Below are 27,691 nucleotides of genomic sequence, written 5' to 3' on the forward strand. Positions count from 1 at the left end.
AAGTGGTCATCAAAATGGGAAAAATCAGGGTTCACTAATTAGCCACAGTGGAGCTAATAAGCAATAAGGGAAAAGTAACATAACTAAACATTATCAAGTTACGACGGAAAGAGATAAACTTTCCGAAACATTAAGCATTTTTTTGTTCGTTAGGCAAATTTGTATATCTGTAAACCTAACTTCTGACAAGTAGTTTCCGTTTGGGTTAACGCAGAAGTGTTTACAAAAAATAACTATTTTATTTTGTAGATTTTTTTGCAGTGGCGAAATACCTATATAAGATTTTTTGGAGAGGTGAATTCGCCACATAAGCAAGCAAAGCCGATAAATGGTAGACCGCTAGTTAGTCAGTGTTTTATATTTTTTTTTACTATAATATTGTAATTAATAATATTATAGACAATGATTAAAGCTAAATGTCGGAACTAATTTTTATAACACGGGCTTATATTTATCATATATCAATCACATAACTTTACAATTTCTGCTGTTATTACATTACAACTTTTAACATTTTATTGGATAAACTTTTTTTATTTTGGCATTTTAAGAGAGGGTATCTATCTAGACGATATACTGCACAATAAAAAAATGTTTTACCACTTACACATTATGCGGGTACCTAGAACAAACATCACGACATATACCGAACGTTCGTTTTCCCCGTACCAGATCTATCTTTAATCTTTCATTAATTCAAATGAATTAAACAAGACAACCGGTACGTGTATGGCCGATATGAAATTGCATTTTAACCGGAGCTAAATATTTGTTGTATCTATTTCGTGTTCGATGCAAATAGGTTTCGAGTCCTGTGCTGTGTTTAGAACTTATTACAATTTTAAATCCGTATAGGTTTCGTACACGCCTAGAAGAAAGTACGAAGTTTTAGTTCCATCAGTATGTTATAGTTTGAAGTCAGTTATTTTTTGTTGTGATGTGTTAGATGCACTTATTATAGCTTTAAATATCTTTTCTTTTTCTTCTTCAGGTGCCTCGTTTCAAACGAAGATTGGCGATAACTATAGCGAATTATTCTCGTCTATCTGCTGTTCCGACATCCATTCCATTTTCTAATGTTTTTTGATCTACGACACCTGTCTTCTGCCTGGACCTCGCTTCCCTTCAATTTTACCTTTGGATGCCGATTTTCTTCTCGTTTAGAAGCTCTTTCTAGTACATGCAAAGTAATATGGATTCGTTTGATATGTGCTCTGTCCAGGATATCGTCAGTATCCGACGAAATTACAATACTTTAAAGTTTTTTTTTTTAAATTTTCCTCATTGTAGTCACTTTCATATCACCCAAGATTCCATCCTATATAAGAGCACAGAATAAGTGTAGAAACATTTTTAATCTTTATTTTTGCTTTTGGCAACGAGAGAAGATTACCCCATTTATCCTTAAGCATTTTTTATTGGTTGGACAAATATTATTTGTTAGTTTTTGTTTGGACAATTATTATTTGTTAATATTAGTTTAGAAGTAAAAAGCCACTGACAAGATCATTTCCATTTGGACTCTAGCGCAGTAGCATTTTATAAAAAATAATTTTTTGGTTTTAGATTTCTGTTTCGATGGCAAACAGAACTCAGGTTTTTTTCATGAATAGAACCCTCCACAAAGATACACACTTATTGAAGTAATCTTGTTATTATAGTGCATAATCAAATTACGGCGTCCAGTTGGCTTGGAATTGACGATCGACATTCCCCATGTAATTTTGAATAAAAAATTATAGCTATCTTCATTTCCAAAAGACATCTTTGACGTCTTTTTTCTTACGTTATCTATTTCATCTCACGGTATCTATTTCATAAAGAATCCAGTAAATATAGAAGATTTAACTCGTAGTTTCCTTCATACACCAGAATTAACTAAAATGCTGATTTAAAGTAACAGTAGAAGATTTTGCAGAAAGATTTCTCTTATTTAAATATTTTAACCGAAATCGGCTATTAACTGATGTGCGAGATTTATTTTAGTTAAGAAGCAAGTGTAGGAGAATGTAATAAAGCAAAATTTCTTTATTAAAGATGAGTCAGGAAAGAATTTGACACACGACGTTCAAAAAGTTATAGAATACAATCATCCTATGAATAAAAAAGACAGACACAACTGTCTTAGATATAACCTGCCTAATGAGAGGATCCCTAACAGTGATAGTTGTGTCTCTCATTTCAATTGTATTGCCTAGCATTAGTTGGACAGATCTTACGAGTGGTTTGGTTTGGTTTGATCTGCCTTATATTACCCCTGTTACAGAAAATATTTCACCAATCATATGCCCTATTAAGATCGTTTTATTTTGCAAATCTAATAAATTACGGTATTTCTGAATGAATTATACAGCGGATTACGTAATAGCCAGCCGCATCATGTTTGGGCATGAGAAAACATCAGTATGAAATGTAATACCCCGACTAATTAAATCACTTTCGCTGAACTCGTGATGCATAAAGCGTGTAGAATTTATTAATTGCATTATTTACGTGGCATTTGTTCGGATTATAGCAGGCTTAGAAACGGGAGGTTTAATACAAATAAAATTTAATTAAAAAAAGGTACGTGGGAAAAATCACGGTATAATACTTATTTTGTGATAATTCAAAATATACTAAAAAAAGGTAATAAATATGTTTCTTTGAGTGTAGTAGACTATGATTGAGTATTGAAACTAAACGCATTTCGAACTTCCATTGTCTTTAATTTATTTTTCACGCGATACCTTCATAATCTGGAATGGAACCAAAAGACATTTCGATTCATTTCCCAATCATCTCAATTCACAAAGTAGCTCCGTCAGATTTACAATTTAAAAGTTCTGTCCGCAGTTTCTCGATGTTCTTGTAACTAAAAACTATAGATCTATTAGTACCTCTGCATATAGGAAGTCTACATAGACGCCGGGATAACATTTAAATTCTCAGTAGAACCATTCTGAAGCAACCAAAATAAGTATAGTTAAAACATTATGTCATCGAGCAATCAACATCACATTAAAACATAAAAAACAGTTTTAGTTTTTAATCATATAAAATTATTATCAAAAAAAGTGCAAAGTACCGTATGATCGACAAAAACGGCGGCGCGGCGTCCAGTTGAAAAAAAAGTCCCCATATAATTTTACATAAAAAATGATAGCGATATTTTACATTAACATCTCCTTCTTGCTGCTAAGGCTAATCTAAACGGGGCCTACTTTGTTTACGCGGAATCCGAACCGTGGTCGTCCGCCATATCACTGTCAAAGGCCTACCGACTTGGCGAGTGTCTAATTGACCCTTACTCACCAGATATCCAATCTCACCAGGCCTCGAACCGGCGCGGCGCGGTGTGAATGAGCAGTGTGTGTCAATAGATTTTACACTTTCGCCATAGAACAACTGCACAATAGAGTCTCCAAATGATCACAGTCTATCGTCTAACGTTGCTTAACTTCAGTGATCTATCGGGAACCCGGGTTTCGAGGAAGCTGGGCCGTTGTCAATTATTATCAAGTCTGGGACTACTTGAAGAAGTATCTTAACAAAAAAAAACAGAATTATCAAAACAAGAGACAAGATAAAGGTAATTAGTTATTACTATATTGAATTAAAGACGATTAAATTTGATTTCTAACCTTGTTTTGAACGCCGGAATGAACATAAGCCATGATTATATACGTTAGTATTCCTTTTCTATGTTGAAAACTGCAATTGTATTGAAAAAAAGTTGAACTTGTAAATTTAAAAGAAGATAAAGAGAAACGAATAAATTTAATGTCAATAAATTGACATGATTTACTAAAATTGTTCGATCGAGAATTTGTTGTAGCATCAGTACACCATTGCACAATACATCAAAATCACTTTCAGGACACTGGATACGCGCTTTGCTAACCATGTTCCAAGCATCATCAGCACATGATTAAAACTAAACTAATATCTACGAATTGAGCGTTTATATAAGCACTCAAATGGCACTGACCAAGCGTGGCGAAATTAACTAAGCATACCAAAAAAACCGAGCGTAAAAACTAATTACCGAGACTAAGGCAATAGAAACAGAGAACTGGAAAAAACTGAACTATTATTTCTGTCTTTCAAATTATCTCTACCTACATTTATTAATTTTGACGGTCACATAATTGACGATCACGTAATTTGAAACCTGTTCAACTAATTTTAAATTATTAATATCTATACAATGATCTTTATTACCAACATGTTGGGCCGCGGCCGTATGTTCTTTAAATCTGGTTAATATTCATCTTCTAGTTTGCCCAACATATTTCTGATTACAATCTTTAGAAGAAATTTCATAAATACCCGACCTTTCCAGTGGAGGTGTTTTATCTTAACGATTACCTAATCATCATCATCATTTTCAGCTTATTCAACCATTTCCAATTATGGGTTAGCCTCTCTCACATAGTCCCATTTGTAGTAATTGTATTGAAATATGTACCAGAAATCAACAAAAGAATTAAGTTAGCATGGAGTAAAACCTAAGTTAATAATTTAACATGGAAGCAACTCAATCATATTCAATGTCAGAGAATGCCACTCTATGTAAAGAAGAAAACATTCGACCATGTGCACTACCAATCATGACCTATACATGCGAAACCTGGACATTTAAAACGGACAGGTTGCACAACGCTCAATGGAACGCAATATGCTGGGAATAACCAAGAGAGGCCGTAAAAGAATAGAGTGGATACGACAAAAGACCCAGATAATTAATGTCATCCACAAAGTCAAATCCCTCAAACGGCAAAGGGCAAGACACCTGACAGTAAGAACGGACAATAGGTGGACCACAAAAATTACAGCATGCTATCCACGAGGAATTAAGAGACCCAAAAGAAAACCGAACCTGAGATAGGACCATAATATTAGGCAATTGGCAACTAATGAAGCAGAATATATAATATCTAATAATTTCTTAATTTTAATGTTTTGTAATTTTTTGGCCTAATTGTTTTTAACCATCTGCTGATGATGCTTACATGGTTAGCGAAACACGCGTCCAGTTTAAAAGTAAAGTGTTTTAGTTTTAGTGTATTGTGGAGAATTACTGTTTTATTTTATGGTTGTAACATCAAAGGTTCCAACCCCCAACTGTAATAGTCTTTTTGTATATTTTAATACACTACTAATTAGTTATATAAAATATTTTTCTAAACCTACACCTCGTCTATAATAATTATAGAAATACTAGAACTGATTATACATGAGGCTAATTCATAAAGATATATAAGCTGTCGAGTGAGTTTGCAATTTCATGTGATATAGCTTCAAACAGGTCTAATGAAGTTGAGTTAACTAGGCGTCTATAAGTGTTCAGCAGATTAGAATAACATATTTGTGGAACCCATTTCTCTTGTGACAACAAGTAATAATAAGGGCGGGACAGGATACTTGGAGCAAGCATGTTCGCCTGGCAGGCAGTATAAATAAAGACTGTGCAATCCAAGTCTTACTTCTTCTTCTTCTTCTTCTCTATTCAGATCGTTACTAAGACGGACATTTGAAAAACAAAACTATTTATTGTTTCACAAGTTAAGCCTCTTCCTGTTTTAAAATCGAAACAGGAATTGTACATAAAATGAAATTAATATTACCAGTAAATTGCCGATTTTTTCTGTCTTAATATGTTAATACTATGGGAAATAGGAACTTACATATTGAGTGGAATTGTTGAAATATATTTTAACTTTCTGTGTTGCTTAAATATGACAAATATACAGGGTGAGTTTTAAATAAGTGCAAATCTTTTCAGGGCTGGTAGATCTCGATAAAACAAAAATATTTTCTCTTTAAATTTTCAAATAAATCCAAAATAACTGAGATATTTTACTTTGAAAATACCCAAAAAGATTTTTTGCTTAAATAAAAACCAAAAAAAAATCTAATTCTCAAAAATAAAATTTCGCGAAAAAAAATGATAATCGCGTTTCTGGGGTCTGAAATAAAAATTAGATCTCTACACACTGTATCTCCGAACCGAAGCATTTAAGACATAAATTTATATATGAACTTTTTTTTACTTATTTTTACCTACTTTACTTTACCCTGCAGAATATATTGCCGAAGAGTAACGATTGGAACTAGGACCACCCTGTATATTAAAAGATAAAAAATGTTATCTACCAAGACAGACAAAAGGTATTATGACTTTCTTCATAAAGTGTCATTTGCATCAGATTATTTTAAAATCCTATTTATTTAACCCTTAAGTACTAACATATTGAAATAGTCGCGCCTATACTAACAGACCGTCTGAGAGACGCATTAAAAAAATACATATTTTGTTTGTGTCTAACAATTTTTTTGTAAGTGGAGTGAATCATTAGCACTAAAACTACAGGAAAAAAATATCTAATGCTTATATTATGCAAACATGTTTTATATTTTTGAAATAACAGTACTAGTTTTGGATTTTTGACATATTTTTGTTTCTCATCAAGATAGAAAAAAAAATGAAAAACTATATTTATTATTATATTTAGCATATAAAAACCTATCTATTAAGCACAAAAAAAGCAAAAGAAAATATAAAGAATAAAAAAATGCCTAAAGATGGGCTTGTTCCCTACACACTTTTTTGCGCATTCCAAACAAATTGTTCTCTTCATTTTCTTCGATATTAGTCTACTGATCGTTCACATCCATATTTTCGTCATATATAACAAAACATACACAGCTACATACCTTTAGATATTAGTTAAAACCCGTTTTTTACCTTCTAATTCGAATTCAGAATTATGATCGCTGTCTATAGCAAAATTTTATGCTGCCAATCTCTTCAAACCACTTTAGAAGAGTAACCTTGTAATTTTGCTAGCCATACTTCACATGTTTTGGGCTATTAGGTGCTTGATTCATTCCACAAATTAGAAAAAAAAAACTTACGTTAACACTAACACTCCGTCTGTCAGACGGCATCGACAGTTTAAACTAAAATATTTTTAAAACTACACATTTTTGCAAATTGCCCCGCCGGCTTTTAACTTGTTTTGATGCGTATTCAAATTACATAGTTGGATGATAATTAGAAACGGAGAGGAGTGGAGATGTCATATGTCCAGCTAGTCCGTTGCGTCTGTGAGATGGGGTGTTAGTACTTAAGGGTTAAAGATTTTCTCTATAGAAAGTGCCTTTAGTAAAAATCCATTATAGAAGTGCAAGAGCAAGACCAAGACCAATACTGGATCCTGCAAAACCAAACCTACTATTTTGCTGCAAGACCAAAACTAAGCGAGTCTTGGTCTTGCGTTTGCTCATCACTACCTAACTTCGTCCCCCACGGGTGAATAGCTATTAGAATTTAAATTAGTTCACACACCTGATAACAGTCAGCCATAAATGTTACTAAAACAACATATTTTATTGTGAATTTTGAAAATTTCACGTTTCAGTAAGATGCATCACTTCATATTCATCATTGTGAACAGCTTTGAAATCTCAAGCAAAGTGGTATTCTGATACAGTATATTAATAAAATAAATAGAATAATACAGGGTTGTGAATCTTAAATAAGCGCAAATATTTTCAGGGCTCGATAAAAGAAAGATATTTTCTCTTTACCGTTTTTCAAATAAGTCCAAAATAACATTAAGAGTTAATTAACGTTAATAAAGAGTTACTTTACTTTGAAAATTAAAAAAAATGATTTTGTCCATAAATTTTGATAACAATTGTATACCTATGTTGCCATATTATCAATAAATTATGTGTTTTAACTAAAAACTAAAAAATTTCCAAAATTTTTTCAAAGACGTGTTTCTGGTTTCTACTACCCCTAAAAATATTTGCACGTATTTAAGACTCACTCTGTATAAGGCATGCCTGGCTTAGTGATGAAGACTGGCATGCCGACTTAGTGATTTATTAAGACTTATTGACATTGATCTGATTTTTTCAGGATTTGTTGACTATAGTATTTGAAAAACCATAGAAACTTCGTCCGACAAAATAAGTTTCTTCTCAAAACTCTCTCTCCAAAAAACGTCTCAGTATGACGGATCAAAATCCACGATTTCATGACCAAAATAAAAGAAAGAGACCGAAATGTTTTTTTTTTTTTCGAAAAAAACAGAGAAAGTTATGAAAGTATTTCAATAGTTCTGGGGTGTATTATAATCAAATCCAGAATAACAAAAAAACTTGATGTTCAGGTTCAAAAATCATAAATGTTATTAAAATAATAAAACAGAGTGTGTCTGTGTGAGGGAGAGAAAAAAGAGAGTTCAATAAAACTCACCTACTCAGTAAAATTACGCGTAATTGTTTTCTTGTGCGTAAAAAAATAATTATTCAAGCTTTCCAATGATGAATTTGAATTGCATACATTCTCATGTCATATTTCTCGAGAGCAATATCTTTCAGTAAAAAAAGACGCGAGAATTTTATCTCGATCGACCGTTTAACCGTAACAGGACTCGACGCACATTCCACCAGCCTCCTTTTTATTCCAAAAATCCAGTTCACACGAGCGAAGTACTAAATTTAGTACAAACGGGCGACCAGTTTGTCCGCGGCCGGCCGTGGCATTGTTGCCTTATCTCTGCCACTCGTCTCGACCAAATCGGGAATAATTCGTCCGCCTTATATGTGTGAAGAATCTATAAAACGTCCGACATACCCGTCATTTGTCGTCGTTGAGTTTTTGTCGGTCGCCAGCTAGACAGCAGAGTGTTTGGTTTGGTTTGGAAACAGTGGAATCGGACTCGGGACTCGGAGCTGAAGAAGAAGAACCGGACCCATAACAATTTAACGCTCTAATTTTATTGCAAGTAATAATCCAATCACGTCTGTTCATCGGTCGACTCGGGAGACCATCTGGTCACCCAGTGGCGTATCGTAATGGTCAAATGCTTAGAGGCTTATATTCATCTTGCCATGTTTGTTTGTAAGCTGATAATATGACAGCATGAACAAACTAACCAAGGGGGGTGGGGTGGTATTTCATTTTATCGGTTATCTCAGATACGCACTGGCAGCTCTTAGAAATAGTGAAACAAAGGAGAACATCATACTTGGGTCATATACTGCGAGGTCCTAGGTACACCCTCCTAAAAACAATACTTATGGGAGGGATTATGAAGGAAGAAGAAGACTAGGCCGGAAACAGCACTCATAGCTTCGTAGTATTCGTGATTGGTGTAATATTGCGGATGAGCCACGATATCTAGAAGTAGGGTTTCACGAGATTCTCGAAACTCGAGATTTCTTGTTTCGTCTCGTCTCGATTTCGAGACGAGATCGAGACGAGACTGAGAATTTTTTTTCGAGACGAGATCAACGATCGAGAAACTTTTTGGAGATTTCTCGATCTCGAAAAACTTTAGATGCTGCAATAAAACAGCTCATAAAAGGCTAGAAAAATGGAAATAAAAAACTATTTTGGGAAATATTTTCTTGTACAATGCTAATTTACATATCTTTATTTACAATTATTACAAATAATCAAAAGATAACTTCCACAAAACTGTTCGATCAGTCTTTTCAGAATAACGAAATGCCGTAAATATAATATAATATTCTTGTTCTTATGGCACCATTTTTGTATAAATTTCACTATTAACTCCTATTGAGTTAAACGAATTTAAGTAATGTCGAAGAAAAAAAGTTTTTCAATAAAAGACTGTTTCGAGTAAACAAAAATCAGTTTGTTGCACAACGAAATAAAAATTTTAAACTTTCGTAGGTAGCTAGGTAAATTTTAAACCCATATGGGATAAAAGACTAAATTAAAAAATAAAGGAATCGTTTTGATTTTCGCTTTTTAAAACAATATATTTTTACTTTTGGGATTTTGGGCCAGTCTGCGTTTTTTTTGTTACACATGGCTTTTAGTTCATACCATACCTATAATAGCTCGGTATTCTATAACGTAATTTTATAACAGAAAAAAATTACCCTATCTTTTGGTGCAGACTTTATAACTTGATATTTTTAGCCGACCGTACCAATAGGTATGGTAGACTATTAAGATCGGCAAAAAAAAGTTTTTTTAATTTCACTCAAAATGAGTTATTTGGCTCATAAATGACCTAAATACAAAATATTTTCATGGTGTCTGTCTGTCTGTCCGTCTGTAACACGATAACCCAAAAACCGCTAAACCGATTTTAACCAAATTTGGCTCAAAAATACTGTGGCACCCGAGAATCTGGCCATTAGTTTTTGATGGATGTGTGGGGTTGGTAAGGGGGTATGGGAGGGGGATAAAAATTTTAAAAAAATCGTAACTCCAAAATTACAGTAGCTAGCGAAACGCGGTTTTCAATTTAAGATTAGGAATAATATTTGCAACAAAATTTGTAATAACATCAAAATCAATCAAAGTCGCAGTTTTTGAGATAAAAAAAATGAAAAAATTCCTTTACTTTAAAACTAAAAGAACTGCCTATCAACTTTTTATTAACATATTTTAGTATGGGCGGCTATACGTGCCTCCCGGCGCCTATTTTTTAATAATAATAAATCAGTTATTTATTTTCGAGACTCTCGAAATTTCGAGAATCTCGAATCGAGATCGAGAAATTGACTTCGAGAAAAACATCGAGACGAGAGTTTTTTAATATCTCGTCTCGATTATCGAGACGAGACGATAATGGCCTTAAGTTGACTAAAAGTTGCCTTCGAGACGAGATTTCTCGTCTCGATGAAATCCTATCTAGAAGAGCTGAGGAGGGCACACTTTATATCGTAACCTGAGAAGATCGCGCCTAGTGAACATATGAACACCAACACGCTACTGAAGCGGACGGCACCAGAAGAAGAAGATTATCGCAGAAACATCTAACCCAATTTGGAAATAATAACTAAAAATCGCCTCGAATGTATTTTTGAGTCGGTCACTTCAGCACAGAAGAAGAAATAACTTCAGCATGTGTCCTTTCCCATTCAATTTTCTCTTATGCTCAAGTACTGATATACAGGGTGTTCCACATAATTTACTGTCCCATACATAATTTACCTCTATACAAAAGTGCTTCGTTTGTCCGCTAGAGGACATCAAACTTTAAAAAAATAAACAAATTTTTCAGATGTTGAGTGTCTATGTATTGCTGAGTGCCTTAACATTTGGCTTTCAAAAAAATCAAGAAAAAGTACGGGAAGGGTGAAAATTACCCCCTATTAATCTACATAAATTTTAGTATAAATATTTTCCAACTCCACCGCCGACAGATTTTCTTTTCGTAAAATGATGCTTCTAGTATTTACATTTTTTATCTCTTGTAGAAAAACACTTCGCAATATGTTAAATCGTTTGGATTAGGTTGCATTACAATTGAAAGTTGGAGCCTTTGGTTTTGCAACAGAAAAATAATACACTAATTCATCACCATGCATCAAAACCTTTTACTTTCAAACTAACTGAACGCGCGTTTCGCTAACCATGTTAGTATCATAAGCAGATGATTAAAACTCAAGATTAGTTTTAAGGTAGGGTTTTCTTTTGCTTGGATAGCATGCCAAACAAGAAAAATTGTCACCTTTTAAATATCCGCATTTCAAATGCGATTAAGGATGGAAATGTTTTTTAGAATTCAGAAGAGTATCCAAATATAACACTGGTTGTCCATTTCAAAAAAAAATGCCTCACACTATGGCGCTGGTACTTTTCTGAGGTATCATGTTTTAATGAGTAGATTTCTCGGAAATATACCCCAGTTAACAGTTAAGGTCTACGCTTAAATGAAACTCATAACTTCTTTTTTATAGGACATTAATAGAGGCTCGACGCACTGTTACAGGATTCTGTATAATTTATAGTATTTGTTTTCAAAAGTAGAAGCATACTGGTGTCTAATCATAAATGTATGTCAAAAAACAAGCAATATGTAAAATTTTCTCAATGCGGATCTTCTTCCCTGTTGATAGTAATTAGTGATGGGAAAAACCGAGTAATTTCATTAATCGACTCGAGTTTCAAGCGATTGCAATAACAAGCGATTGCTCGAGCGACATATCGCTCGTATTTAAAAATACGGTTTTTCGTCCGTCGCTTGTTGTAAGTACTCGTTAACACCAAGCTCCAAGCAGTAAGTTGCGTGCGTAGGGCTCATATTCTTTCGGTGAATGGCAAGTAGCAAGCGACAAGCGATTCGCTTGATTTAGTTTATTTCAAAGCATTGTCGATGTAGGTCATAAAATTTTGTCCCTCAGATACGTAACGGATAAATATATATATACGGCGTCGTATAAATTTGCTACCTGCAATGTATGTAGAAAATTCGCTCGGCTTTTTATCGAGTATGTCACATTAAAATCGGATTTTAATTTATTTCATTCCGGAATCGCTTGCGTTCGTCGTTCGTAACACGTCACTAGCATCGCTCGTTCATAATGGAGCGATTTCGGTTATTTTAATAATCGAGTACTCGAGCGATTTTTCGCTCGAGTTATCCCATCACTAATAGTAATTGATAGTTTCTACTTGCAACATCAAAAAAAAATTGCACCAGGGGGCTACATATCTCAGGAATGGGCCTGTAGAATGTAGGATGTAGGATGAGTGAGAGGGGGGTTAATCACTGCGATCTTAAAGATCTATTGTGCCCCTCTTCCTTGAGTCATTACACAGTCTATAACCCATCATACCCCTGAGAGGTATAGAGGGGACAGGGTATTTCCCATCCTCCTCTGACAACAGATGTTCTTCCTCCGAGAGTACACACCCTTCCATGGTTGGAGTTTGGCCCTCCGTGCCCTTCTCAGTCGAGGAGCTTGCCTCCGGCTGAGGTACCCGTGAGGTGTAGGCTGGAGGATCTGTCTCCATTTTCTCCACCTCTTTAACTTGATCTCTCCTTAGACCCGATACCGGTGTTGTCCCGTATCTATATAATAGAGGATATGTCCCTCTTTCTCTATTGCCTCCTTGGATTTGAGGTCAATTGCTATTGTGAGTCCCTGGATAAGATTCAGCAGGTATGTGGTATCTTTCCCCTTTCTCCTCGGCAGAAAAACCGTGATGGTGTGAGGAGTGGGCCTGACAATCATTAGATCAAAATAGCAAGCCTGTATATTTCAGTTTTTATTTCAGAACAAAACATAAATATCCGCCACTGGTATCGAATATTCCTTTTTAAATCCCATAACTTCGGACGAGGAAAATTGGGTTCTTTATTGCTCGATTTGTTTAATACGGTGGTTATTGGCACCGCGCACTCTGATTAAAAGCCAATAAAAGTTTTTCTTTTGTCCGGTCGGCCGTTATCAGATCCAATTTGAATTTGTTTTAGCGGGGTAATGGACCTGGCGGGAGTTATAGTCTGGCCGCGGTCCGTAAATTTCGCGCTCTTGGGAAATATTGCAGCGTCAAATTTCGACCGGTTATACGGCTGCATCGTTTGCAATAATTTGAATAAACGAAACAATATCTCATTAAAATAGAGCGCGCGGCAATAATAATAACAGCGCGCATTATATTGCACCGGCAAAAGTTATTTGATCTTAACAGTTGTTGTTTCGCATTTCCCGATTTAGCCGTACTCAGATTAACGTTTTCAGTTTAATGCCATTTTTTTCTCGTTATTACGGTACAGTGTGTCCATATTTTTCCTTAATCATAACTTAATTAGATAAAATTTATCAAATTCAAATTCATTTTTTTTTAATAGACCCAATTAGATTCACAGATTATTACATATTATTATTAATAAATGTGTGCCTAAAGGGATCGCACCGCGATTAAAAAACTGATACAAAGACACAAAGTGTCAAAGTAGTGCGACCCCAAAAACAAAATATAAATAAATTATTAAATTATCAGAATAAATTAAATTATAAAAATAAAACCAAATTAGATTAAAAAAAAGTGAAAACATAATTTTATCAGGGATGAGCGGAGATAAGCAGAGGCAGAACGAAACAGTGTAAACTCTGGAACAGCAACCAATGGCGGGCATATCAGAAGAACAAGAACCTCACAGATCAGTCAAAGAAATTTTAATTTTTGCGAATTTAGTAAATTATTTTGATTTTTTTTATAATCTGTAAAGGACTGAAATTTAATATAATAATAGCTCCCCTATATAGCGTTTAACGCCTTGGGAGTAGCAAGGTACAGCTTGCCATGCTAGTGCCGTTCGGTATACAAGGAAGGTAATGTGGCTAGCACTACGCTTCAACCGCCTATTATTACTTCAGAATTGTGAGAATCCCAAGTTCTCATTTAAGGCTGAGTCGACCTAGGTACCCAAACTATTCTTATTTTAATAAAAATAGTCTGCTGATGAAATGCCGGGTGTAGGATTCGAACCCACTATCTTGAGATTGGTAGACGGAGCCTGTACCTCTACGCCACCGGGCAACTAGAAATTTAAAGTTATTAGAAATACTATTCCACAAATGTGGCGCTATGACAAAAAAAATTTTGGAAGTTAGCTGTTCGGTGTTGAGGAATTTTAAAGTAATGCACTTGCCTAGTCGAATGAGCATGGTCAACATTATCACATCAGATTTTTAAAGTGAAACTTCTTTACGCGCGCTGGGAGAAAAAATTCAAGGCTTGACACGGCGCGCGACAAGACAGGCAAAAGGAAAAGTGGTAAGGAGTAAGGACAGCCTACGCCTTAAAAAAATCGTCCGATTTAAATGGGATTTGGTAATTCGATAGATTGGACCGAGGCTATTTTAACCGTGTACGACAGTTAGTTCTGACGTAAGAAAGTCAAAAGTTGATGTTGACCTAGGTCGCGACCAAATTTGGTTGGTAGGCTATGTGAGCGACGGTGCGCACGGTCCCACCCTGCAAAGTTGGAAACGACGTTTCGTTTACATCTTCATCAGGGTGGGTTAAGGATTTGAATTGATATTGAAGACAAATGTGTGTTGATTTCAGCATAATTGGGGATAGGCTACAGGATGACGCCCCCGACGTTTCGAACCGATGTCTTTAAGTGGACGAAATCATCAGGAATTTTCTTAAGTATGGGTCGATTGGAACCAAACTGGGCACGTTGATAGGGGTACCCGAATGGAAATTATAAGTAATAAACGGTTTATTAGTAGTTATAAGTGTTAAGTATGTGACAGTTTGTGCCCCAGCTGATTCAATGTCGAGTGTCGACGCATCGATAAGTGGTTCACGGAATACGGTCCGTTAGGCCTGGACTATACATATACGAATGACAGCTTTAACTATCTATTACACTTCACAGTTTTGTCCTCGTATTACATAATTTCTTACACATAGAGTATTAGTCTCGTGTAGCGAGATCCGTACGACAAGTTTAAATATTAGAAAAAAAACGCACATCCCTACTCTACTGCCCATCCCTAGTCTCCTGTCATCGTAGCGTCATTCTTAGTTTTGTCGTTGCGAAATACGTACGATCGGGAGACGCAGTGATAAATTAGTGAAATTTAGTGATAATGGGGCGCTCGAAAAACCGCAAAAGGGACAAGAAATCAAAGAAGAGACTGCTGGATAAACTACGGAGAGCACTGGAATCATCTTCAAGCAGTAGTAAGTAGAATTTGAAGAAATATTTCTCGAAGAACAGGGCACAATTCCGAAGTTTTACAACATAATTATGTGTTGTGGGCAAAGTAATTAATAACGCCCAAAAAGTCGAAACTGTTTTCGGCTCTATCGGTTAAGATAAACACAAACACCACCATTCTTCATTTTGTTATATCCCGTATGACTGGTTGTCTATAATAATGGGTTCTACACAGTGGTCAACCAGATGACAAAAGAGGTACATAAACTACATACTGGTCCAGTGATCAAATTAAAAAAAAAAAAATGTAAAATTGAATGTTGTTTTATTATATGCACTCAGATGTCTGAGACTGCATATTAATATTACATATGCACGTAGTGAGGCTCAAAAACTTCGGCCAAAAATGCTATATAGTAATTAAAAGTGAACGTGCTCTATGATATGCACTCAGATGTCTGAGTCTGCATATCAAAATTACATAGGCATCATTTTTAAATTGCCTTTTTGTAGTGTGGCTCCGTAGCCATACACTTCTGTCAAAAATGCTATTTAGCAACAAAAAGTGAATATTGCTGTATAATATGCACTCAGATGTCTGAGTTTGCATACGAATATTTTATATCTCTTTATTTTTAAACTGCTTATTCGTATTGGGGCTCTGTAGCCACACATTTCTGCTAAATATGCAATTTAGCAGTAGAAAGTGATTGTTACTTCATAAGATAAACTCAGATGTCTGAGGCTACATATATTTATGGGCATATTATTTTATGGCATATTAGTGAAGCTCAGTAGCTTCAAACAATCACTGGTTCAAATACAACCCTGACGCAGTTGTCATAGGGTTTATTATAAAAATCTAGTAAACAAAGAGATATAGGCTCGGATACTTCATCGAGTTCGACATCCTCCTCCAGTGAGGAGGCGCCTTTAGACTGTGATATGGAAAAGGGTGAGTTATCCCTTCAGGAAAGGGGGGGAGAGCCCGACATCCAAAATAACCCATTGCCAGTACCAGATAATGACGCCTTAGACCTGTTAGGCTCTAAACGTAAGGCCGATATTTCTTATGCTGAGGATATCCATATAGAGATAGCATCTAGGTGGGAAGACTTTCTAAAATCTGGTATTGAACGGGATGAAAAGAAAAAAATTATGGATATATATCCAATTGTAGGCAATTGCAAATTATTAGCTGCCCCTAGACTCAATGTGGAAATACAGTCCACAATGGAAGAAAGCGTTCTCAGACAAGACGCTTTCTTAGGGCGTACCCAAGACGAGCTAGGAGCGGCAATCTCAGCTCTAGCAATACCTCTAGATAAGCTCTTTTCACAGCCCTCTGAAGAATCCAAGGATCTTCTAAAGCATATTGCCAATGCAGCAAAATTGCTGACAAACGTACACCACAGCTTATCAAGCCACAGACGACACATTATTCTTCCAAAAGTAAACCCTACCATACGTAAATCCATAGAGCAGTTCCCTATTGATGAACTCCTCTTTGGACAAAAATTTGCAGATCAGTTGAAATCTACGAAAGAGTTAAAGAAAACCTCCTTGGAATTAAAGATTGCCAACCCGAAACAGAAATTCCAGTCAAAAAACTACAAGCGCCCTTGGAACAAATCGAAATTCAAACAGAAAGGGAAGTATCAGGACCAGAAGACAATCAGGAAGGATCAGAGAAGCCGCCTTGTGCGTCGGAAACCGGAAACTTACACACCATCCCGATTCCAACCTTAGAGGTAGATATAGCAAGTCAGAAATATGCTGGTAGACTTAAGAGTTTTATAAATGAGTGGAGAACCCTAACAGATAATCCTCTAGTTTTAAGCTGGATACAAGGGTTAAAACTACAATTTTTACAACAACCCTTTCAAAATAGTTGTAAAAATATGTTGAAAAACCCAGGGAAAAACATTTTAGATAGCTTAAAATGTCTTTTAAGTGTTGGGGCGGTAACACCATGCAGGCATACAAAGAACCAATTTATTTCTCCATATTTTTTACGAGAAAAATCAAACGGACAGTTCCGTTTTATACTTAATCTGAAACATCTAAATGAATTTTGTTTCAACCCTCCACACTTTAAACTAGAGGACTATCGCACGGTGTTAAAGTTATTGTACCCTAATTGCCTATTTACTTGTATTGACTTAAAGGATGCGTATTTCCTTATTCCCATACATTCAGAACACAGAAAATTTTTAAGATTTGTATTTGAAAACCAACTCTACCAATTTAATTGTCTCCCATTTGGGCTAAGCATAGCACCCTATATATTCACAAAAATTATGAAACCTATTTTAATGAAATTACGAACCGAAGGCATTATTTGTATATGCTATTTAGATGATATCTTAATAATAAGTTCATCCATAAAACAAGGTGTTGAAGATGTAAACAAAACCGTATCTATATTACAACAATTAGGTTTCATAGTAAACTTTAATAAAAGTCAATTAACACCAAGCACAGAGTGTACATATTTAGGTTTTATTTTTAACTCGGAAAATATGACTGTTTCCCTTCCTCAAAATAAACGTCAAAAGATTATAGAAAATATAAATAAAATGTTATCACAGTCTCGCTGCACAATTAGGGAATTTGCAAAGTTAATAGGTGTTCTTACAGCTGCTTGCCCTGCTGTTAGGTATGGCTGGCTTTACACAAAAATTTTGGAGCGGGAAAAAATTAATTTTCTTAAAACAAAACACAGTTATAATAAATACATGCTGCTTAGTGCAAAAGTGAAAACCGAACTACGTTGGTGGTGTAATAACGTAAAACATTCTTTTAATCCAATTATGAAAGGGACATACGACATTGTAATTTTTTCAGATGCTTCAAAAATTGGGTGGGGAGCTAGCTGCAATGGCGTGAATATTCATGGGTTCTGGAATAGCCAGGAAATACAAATGCATATTAATTATCTAGAATTATTAGCAGCTTACAATGCCTTAAAATCTTTTACAAAACACCAAGTGAACATTAGCATTCTATTCAGAATTGATAACGTTACAGCCATATCTTTTATTAACAAAATGGGGGGAGTTAAATACAAAAAATTGCACAAAGTAACTAAAGACATTTGGCAATTTTGCGAAAAGAAACGGTTTTCGTTGTTTGCATCGTATATCAACACCAAAGATAATATAGAGGCAGATTTAGAATCACGATGCAAAAAGATTGATACTGAATATGAATTGAGTAATATCGCTTTTCAAAAAATTTGTAATAAATTTGGCTATCCTGAAATTGACTTATTTGCCACTGAGCTAAATAAAAAATGCAAAAGATATATCTCTTGGAAGCCAGACCCAGGGTCGGTGGATGTAGACAGTTTTACAATAAGCTGGACAAATTATTTTTTCTATGCGTTTCCACCTTTTTCGATGATCTTAAAAATGCTAAATAAAATTGTAACAGATTGCGCAACGGGAATTGTGGTAGTACCCTTGTGGCCCGCACAACCCTGGTTCCCGTTGTTTCGAAATCTTATGATAGCAAAACCGATTTATTTTAAACCACGAAGGAACCTTATTTTATCTCCTTTCAGAAAACCACATCCATTATGGAGAGACACTACCCTGGTAGCAGCTCATTTATCAGGGTTGCGTTTTCGAAAAGGTCGTTCCCTGAAGAAGCCATTCAAGGAATAGTCTCCTCGGTATCAGAGTCGACTATGAAGCATTATGATGGTTGGTTCAAAAGATGGTGGGTTTTTTGCATAGAGGCACACCATGACCCGTGGGTTTACTCCTTAAGCCACTTCATAAATTTTTTAAATAAACAAGCGCAAAGTGGGAAATCTTTCTCGGCCGTAAACAGCTGCAAAGCAGCTTTGTCTTTCATACTTCCTATTTCTAGCACTGATGAACCCCTCATAAAAAGATACCTGAAAGGAATATATAATCAAAACCCACCAAAACCAAAGTATGATACGACATGGGATCCGTATCCTGTTTTATCATTCTTGGAAAAATTAGTTCCTTTAGACCGTTTAACTTTAGAGCAATTGTCTTATAAATTAGTAACCCTACTAGCACTCATCTCAGCGCACAGGGTTCAAACTCTATCAAAAATAAAAATTCACAACATCATTAGATTTGAGGATAGGCTGGAGATTCTCATTCCAGATAGAATAAAATCCAGTGGTAAGAATCGACAACAACCTGTTCTCAAAATTCCGTTCTTCTTGGACAAGCCAGAATTGTGTTTGGCAACTTGCATACTCTTTTACATCGAAAAAACAAAATCATTTCGGGAAGAAGGGTATGATACACTTATTTTAACACACAAAAGGCCTTTTCATGCAGCAAGTAGCCAGACCATAAGCAGGTGGATAAAACACACCTTAAAAATGAGTGGAATAAGCACAGAGCAATATTCAGGACACAGTGTCAGACATGCTGCTACGTCAGCTGCTAACAGAGGGGGTGTGAGTGTAGAGGAAATTCGGAAGAGAGCTGGATGGACAGAAAAATCAGCAACATTTAACAGGTTTTATAACCGACCTCTAGCTGTCCCTCCAGACCTTTTTGCTAGAGGATTATTGAAAGGGTCTAACGTAAATTCTTGAATGAACTCTTTTTTCAGTATTTCTGAATATTCATTCATATGTTAGGATATATTAATATATATCCTTTATTACTTTTATTTTATTTGGTTGCCATTATTATGTTATTACAATACAAAAATGTTATTATATTCATAAGTTTACCACTTGAATTTAATATTATAGGTTTTAATGTTTTTTTTTTTTTAATTCGAAGAGTTTTTTCGATTTAAAATGGGTTTTTTTTTCTCTATGTAATTTGATATATAAAAATAAATTTGTTCTGCATTACTCTTGATAGCCTTATTTAAGTCTTTAAACAGCTACTCTATGTGTAAGAAATTATGTAATACGAGGACAAAACTGTGAAGTGTAATTAATAGATCAAATGACTTACCTTAAGGAAATTTGATCCTAATTACACGAACAGTTTTGTCCGAAGTATTACATAACCCAATCCCCAAATTTATAAGTACAATTCCCACCCAAAGGCTATCAGAGGTCTTTAAACTGAATGACGCTACGATGACAGGAGACTAGGGATGGGCAGTAGAGTAGGGATGTGCGTTTTTTTTCTAATATTTAAACTTGTCGTACGGATCTCGCTACACGAGACTAATACTCTATGTGTAAGAAATTATGTAATACTTCGGACAAAACTGTTCGTGTAATTAGGATCAAATTTCCTTAAGGTAAGTCATTTGATCTATTAAGTTTTCTTAAGAGCGACCCTGCGAGGCCCCATCTAAACCCTAATGTAGGTAGATCCATCTTGACCGTCGTAGCGTATAGACAGCTTTTTGTAACTCTGTTTTTCGCCTTGTTATTTTCGTTGAAGTTAATAAAGTTAATTAATTCTAACTGGAAGTCGATTTTCATTTATTATAACTAAAGTTATTAACTATAATAATTATGGCAAAACAGCAGAAAGACGAGAATAATTTCCAACCAATATCCTCTATACTGGTTCACCCTGTAGATATTATTATCTATGTTTATCTAAATATTTTTTTCTAAAACATATGGTAATAAATATCGTATGATCAAAAAAAACGGCGTCAGCAATGGCTATGAAATGAAGATCGCTGTCATTTTATCTGTAAAATTATATGAAGAATGTCATCGATGTTCATTTCTAAATCAACCGGACGCCGTTTTTTTCGATCATACGGTATAAAACTGGTTATAATATAACAAATAACTATAATAATATAACAGTATTTGTTATATTATAAATCTCTTATAAACCCCGTTCAATATTATTAACTATTTAATTAAAATTATATAAACTTCGATTTTATCCGATATTGCATAAATTCATTAAGATAAATGTTGTCAAGTGCATATTTTCAAGTTTGCTCTATATGTATACTAATGCTACTATAAAAATATGTTTGCAGCATCTGTCTTAAAAAATGCATCATGTCACTAACACCCCTCTGCTAATGTATTAGTAAATATCCTGCCTGCCAGTATCACTAATATAATGTCAAATGTAGAAAATATAAACATTAATAAAAAATATAGTTATTATACTATTCATTAACTTACGATACTGAGTTAGTCGTCCTGTTTTTCAATTTACCTGAAACAAAAAGAAAAATATTAGATATATTAAGTTAAACTAAAAATTTCAAGAAAAAAAATTATTTCTAAATGAAGAATGCAAATACCTCAAAAATAATGTAAAATAAAAAACAAAGCATATAAATTGTTTGCAAAAATATTAATATTTTCTTAACCAAAAATTTATTTGAGTTATTTATAATAGTAATTTGTATTAAAGCAAAGATCCAATGAGGACTCATGAAATAGCTTCCTGCTTCCCGCAAGCCTATTCCAGAAGAGAAAAATGTCACGATTTTCCAGGCAAAACGCCAATCCATGATTGTGTAGAAGAATCAGGAGAGAATAGACCAGTTTCAGTTTCTATGTTCCCAGATAGCCAAGAATAGCTATATAACAGCACTCGATTTTACAGAGGTGTGTGATTCCACAGACTTACGTGCTTTAACTACATTGGGCTAACATCCAATGTTAGTTTAGCCGTTAGCCTAGGTACTGGAAAACGAGAATCGCTGTAAATTCGAAAAGAAGAGAATCGCTGTAAATTCACTTGACTCTGTGGTTTTAGAGAGAATATAAATTCTCGAAATACGTGCAATTATCTTAAACCATTTCATGTTCCCTAACAAGAACATAAATTTCGACACATGTTATTCGATAAAACAAATAGAAAGTAACAATTATTGTGTCTATTATTCCCCAGCCCGATTGCGATTACTATAAATCTCGTTTAATACTAAGTTTCACACTCCGGTGTCCACAAACATAATTGTTATATCGCCCAGTTTAGATAAACTATCTGGAGAACCTGAAAATAACTAATGACATACGTAGCGGTTTATTGGATAAGACAACAAATTTATTCGTGTAAAATTAGATGGCGAGAGTCTGTGAAACGGTTTTATTTTTAGAGAGTTTCCTCTCTGTTGTTTTCGTCATCGGGATACGTACACAAGGAGAAAATTCTTTTATATCTTCAAAACCACACACACACATGTAAACTCGATTATAACAATGACGAAAACAACAACCGATAGCGGAAATTAAATAATTAGGTCAAGACAAATTTGAAACTAAACTAAAAATACATTTAAATAACTTTATAGGAAAACCTAAATCACATTCAAAACATAAAATGTAAAAAATTCCAAGTCTCGCAACTATGTTCCCCCCCTACAAAAAGGTGTAGATCTTATGTAAAACCACGTCATTTATTTTAGTTAGTGTCTATGGAAGCATCTATTCCACAACTTGGTTAGGCAATTGTTGGCAAACAATATGTTTTTTCATGTAATGCGTATACGCAAACACGACCTCTGAACTATCAGCCATCAAACAGTTGACGATAGAGTTGAGCAAAACTGCGATTTTCCAGTCACATTTAAAACTGCGATTATGATTTATAAATCGCTGTGACTGTAACCTATGATTGCGATTTTAATATTTATAAATTGATACGCTGAGAGATGTAAAGATGATATATAACAAAATATAGTAAATAAAAATGTCTGCAAAAAGTATCAAATATTAACAGAGGTTCCTTACCATAATCTAAAAAACTGTGCTTATAAGTAATTTGTTAATTAAATTCAAATGTCGCTATTATTAGAGATGAGCAACAAATCGCTAACTGCGATTCAACCGCAGCGATTTTAAAATCGCAATCGCAACCTGCGATTCGCTCTCATAGGAAACTGCGATTGCGATTTCTTCTATTTGCAAGTTTCAATTTAAGCAACCAATATTACTATATATAACTGCGATTTGCGATTTCTTCTATTTGCGAGTTTTAATTTAGGCAACGTATATTACTATAGTTGCGAGTTGCGATTTGCGATTTTGCTGCGATTGTGATTTTGTAAACTAGGACTGTGATAGCCTTCTATCTGCGAGTTTGAATTTTTATTAGTTGCGATTTGTGATTTTGTCCATTGAAGCATTTTATAGTAAAGTGCAATTGAACTTTTTCTCTGATTTTATTTATTTATAGAGAAGGTATTATTTTTCTAGAGCCAAGATCATAATATACCGGGTGTTTCTTAAGAGTGGTTCGCCCTAAAACATTTTTATTTTTTCCCATAAAAAAATTAGATTTGGTATGTTAGCTTATGACATAAAGTAGGATTGATTGACGTATTAAATTCGTTTCAATCACTTCCTGTTTCGCCGAAAATGACTACAACTTTTAATTTTTAAATGGCACCCTCGGTATTTTTTACTTTACTCGATAGAAATGACACTCTGACTAGAATGGGGATGCGTTCAGGTATTGCGGACGACAATCTGTTTGGACGTGACGTAACAACCTAGGGACCTAGGGTTATTTATTCTTGTTCCACTATATTAAAATTATATTAAGATGTCTCTCTCTATAAGAATATCCTTTATTTTAGAACGTTGAAGGACGTAAATTTTAGGTCCGGAGTGCATCTACCCTGAATATCTGAACGCAGCCTGGCATATCATATGTCACCTTTTGACATTTACGCTTAATAAATGCTATTTTAAATTTCAATCTAGAGTGCCATGGCTGCGTTAAAAACACTAATTTTTAATCAAGTATCCTTGGAAAAAAATAATTGTCAATTGTTTTGCGTGTGTTGTCCTGGCCGATTAAAAGATTGTATACGTTTATAAATCGTATTTTTAATCATATCTCAATATTTTCAAATGGAACGAACGTGGTTCGTTAGCATATTTAGAAAAAGGTACCACACATTTGGTATTTCGAGTCAAATTATTGATTTTTATTAACTTTTTTAACTGTTAAGCTAGAGGTATAATACACAGACAATTATATCCCTAGTACAATATTTAAATATTAAAATCACAATATAGAAATCGCAATCTGAGTTACATTGCGATTAGATAATCGCAGTTTTGCTCATCTCTAGTTGCTATTAATTCATCTACTCTACAATAGACAAAATACTGTAGATATATTACACTTTATATACAAAATAAATTATAAAAAACTCTAAAAATAATATATTATCATCATAAATTATTAAATATTAGAACCAATCTGACCCTGGAAAAAAGGAATGAGTCTCTGTCAACAATCCTATTATTTAAATCTAAACAAGTTGAATTATACCTAAGAGCAACTATCATTAGTCCTAACCAAAAACAAGAATTTTTTAACATTTTAAATCCATATAATATATTATAAACCTAGACTGCGATTCAGTTGCTAGACCTGCGAATTATAACTGCGACTGTGATTTTGTCGATGCCGCACCAGTGCGATCGAAAACCGCAGTGTTGGGAGCTGCGGTCGCAACTCGCAGTTACGAATTGTAACTGCTAATGTGATTTTGCGGTCGCAGTCTAGATTAGGACTGCGAATTACGCTGGACGCGGTGCGTCGAAAATCGCGGTGTTGGGAGCTGCGATCGCAACTGAAGTAATATTGGATACTTAAATATCGAATGTCGGCAGATAGACGTTTCTATCGCAACCCGCAGTTTACTATAAAAAGCGATCGCAGGGTGCAATTGCGAATATACAATCGCTGCGATATCCTGCATTCTAGTTGACGATGTTGCCACGACGACTGACAGAACGGAAGTGCAGTCAGAAGGGAATCACCCAGAATACAATTGGCGTTAGAACCTTTAGTAAAACAGCACAATAACACAAATTAATGTGTTTTGGTGTATTGTGCTGAATGTTTGTTTATTTTGCTGGAATAGGCCATTTTAAAGTCGTATGGCTTCAAATTGAGATAAAGATTATAAATCATTGCGAAATATTTTCTTCTTGTGTATTAAAGAACAAACGGTTGAGTTACCCAGTCGGTCGTAATTTATATCACAACGTAGAAAACGAGTACGGGTACAGCGCGAAGGAAAGTATGCACGATATTCCGAATAATCTATGGCTATCAAAACACACCTAACGCTTAGAGCACTCTTCTATTTTAATGTTATAAATTCCGCAGATCATAAAGCTCTAATTTATTACCTGTTTTATATCGGCCGTAAATAAAAACATCAAAAATATTCGGATAATTTCCTTTAAAGAGCGCTCTTGCCCTTATGTAATGCCCCCATATGTAATCAGTTTAAAAGGATAGAAAGAAAAAGTCAGGCATATTCACGGCTAATTGGTGTGTGCAGTCAGGAATGTCGAAGATAACCTCCAATAATTTAATACGCTTGTCAAGTTTCATATTTCCGGGACAGATATAATTTCAGTGCTATTTTTTTTCAGATTGTTGATAATATAATCTACAGTGTCCCCGGATCGTCTCTTTACAAGAGGAAAAACTTTCTTATTATTAAGTTTCCGAGAAAAATACTTTCTTCATAAAAATATATGCTTGTTCTGAAAATCGTTAACTGCCCGTTTATATTTTCCCAATTTTCCCAGCCGGTTTAGAGAAAAATGAGTATGTGGTTAAATGTTTTATTAAGATCAAACAATTAAAACGCGTCTGTATTGTAAAATCCATTGATTTCCATTACTACTAAGAAATAGTTTTGGTGTGATGTTTGTTGTAATAATCAACAATTCTATAAGACAGGACTATATACGATTTGTTATACAAAATGATTAAATGTATAATCTATCAAACAACAATAAATAATAATTTAATGGATAATAAAGAAAAACAACAAAAACTGTTTAGATTCATTTTCTCTTCACGTCATCAGTCACCAAAATCTTTTAACAATATCTATTTCGTTTAGCGAGTTTTAATACAGGGAAATTATAATATTTTTCGTTAAATTCATCAAAACCCTACGATAACTAAACACTTCATAAGCGTGTTTCTGGGGTTGAACTATACTACCAGTTAAAATACTTGCATTTATTTCTGGAACACCCTGTATAAACATAGAAGACTTGGTTTTACGTGAGATCTCACACTTTTTTGTAGTGCTAGAACTGCGTTGGGAGACTTTTGGTATTGGAATTTTTTTAACATTTTATGTTTTTGATGGGTTAATACAATATGATTGAAAAAAACGGCGTCAGCGATGGCTGTGAAATAAACATCGCTGTCATTTCGTATGTAAAATTATAGGGAGAACTCATTGGTCGTTATTTCCAAGACACCGTTTTGTTTCGATAATATGGTAGAATTACATCATTTAATGCATAGAGAAGAACAACTTCTGTCTAAGAGATATTCCAACTGCTACTTTTCAAATAGCCACATCGTATACAAAAATCGGTAACAAAAAACTCTATATCCGACTCACTGCGCCAAAATACCGCCATTTCAAAAAATAAATTGTTTATTGTCTGATACTTGGCGAGATTACCTTTAGGTAAAATTTAATACTCGTGTGGAGTCACTAAGAAATAACATTTTATTTTTACTTATGGTTAGGTACGATTTTTTAGATTTTTTTATTTCAGTGGCGATATACCCAAATTGTCTAGTAAAATAAAAGTATCTAATTATAAGAAATCGCCATTATATCAAAATTGTATCTGTCAGTTTGGTGATATGAGTTTTATTAAAATTAGTTTGTAATATATATAATATATATAATGAAACTAGTCAATTAAGAAAAACCATATTTTTGATTATACATTAAAACATATACAGGGTGGCGCACGGTTGATTATACGAAAACGGAAAGATGTAGAACCAAAATATTTTATGGGTACCTATATGTGGGGAGGCAATGTGCACAATTAAAAATTATTTTGAAATGTAACAGGGGTATCAAAAATTGCTGGTCTATTTTAAAAATTAATATTAACTTCGTTATTTCAAATGCAACACTATGTATTTTTTTAAATAAGTCGAAGCAGATTTAAATGCTCTTTCAAACTATATTAGGGTTTCCTATACCTATCTGGCTCAGATTTTGAATAAAAAGCGATTTTTCTATAAAACTGTAATTAAGATGGCTAGTGTTGTCATGGCAAGTTTCTATTAGTGACAGTTGGTAGCTATTTTCAAAATCGAAATTAGTTTATGGACTTATTTAAATTTATACCAGTTTACTTTTATTTAATTTACCTACAATAGTTTAATAAATAATATTTATTAAATATGTGTATATTATTCTATCAAGAAAAACCAAGAAGTAGTTCTTTGAATTATTTTACGACTTGTAGATATATGGATTTTCTATGAAATAGCCAATTACGG

General features: G+C 34.2%; 2 protein-coding genes across 5 annotated transcripts in view; one reads left to right on the forward strand and one right to left on the reverse strand.

Annotated features, from left to right (window-relative positions):
• The window catches only part of LOC115885786 (netrin-1), a 507,197-nt gene that overhangs the window by 328,367 nt on the left and 151,139 nt on the right, over positions 1-27,691 (reverse strand). The window lies entirely within an intron of this gene.
• Positions 15,263-20,122, forward strand: LOC115885787. Of its 3 annotated transcripts, none has more exons than XM_030904809.1 (2): positions 15,263-15,469; positions 16,330-20,122. In XM_030904809.1, the coding sequence occupies exon 2, from the start codon at positions 19,027-19,029 to the stop codon at positions 20,032-20,034; it is 1,008 nt and encodes a 335-aa protein (XP_030760669.1). In that variant the 5' UTR covers positions 15,263-15,469; positions 16,330-19,026; the 3' UTR covers positions 20,035-20,122. The 3 variants fall into 2 exon arrangements, with proteins under 3 accessions (XP_030760669.1, XP_030760672.1, XP_030760671.1); XM_030904811.1 differs by having other exon boundaries at positions 19,012-20,122.

The sequence above is a fragment of the Sitophilus oryzae genome, unplaced genomic scaffold, assembly GCF_002938485.1.
Source record: "Sitophilus oryzae breed Bouriz unplaced genomic scaffold, Soryzae_2.0 scaffold_41_pilon_pilon, whole genome shotgun sequence".
Lineage (NCBI taxonomy): Eukaryota > Metazoa > Arthropoda > Insecta > Coleoptera > Curculionidae > Sitophilus > Sitophilus oryzae.

What these genes read in the sequence shown, in the direction of transcription:
- LOC115885787 (XM_030904809.1), top strand. Translation starts at nt 19,027, where the DNA reads ATGGAGAGACACTACCCTGGTAGCAGCTCATTTATCAGGGTTGCGTTT.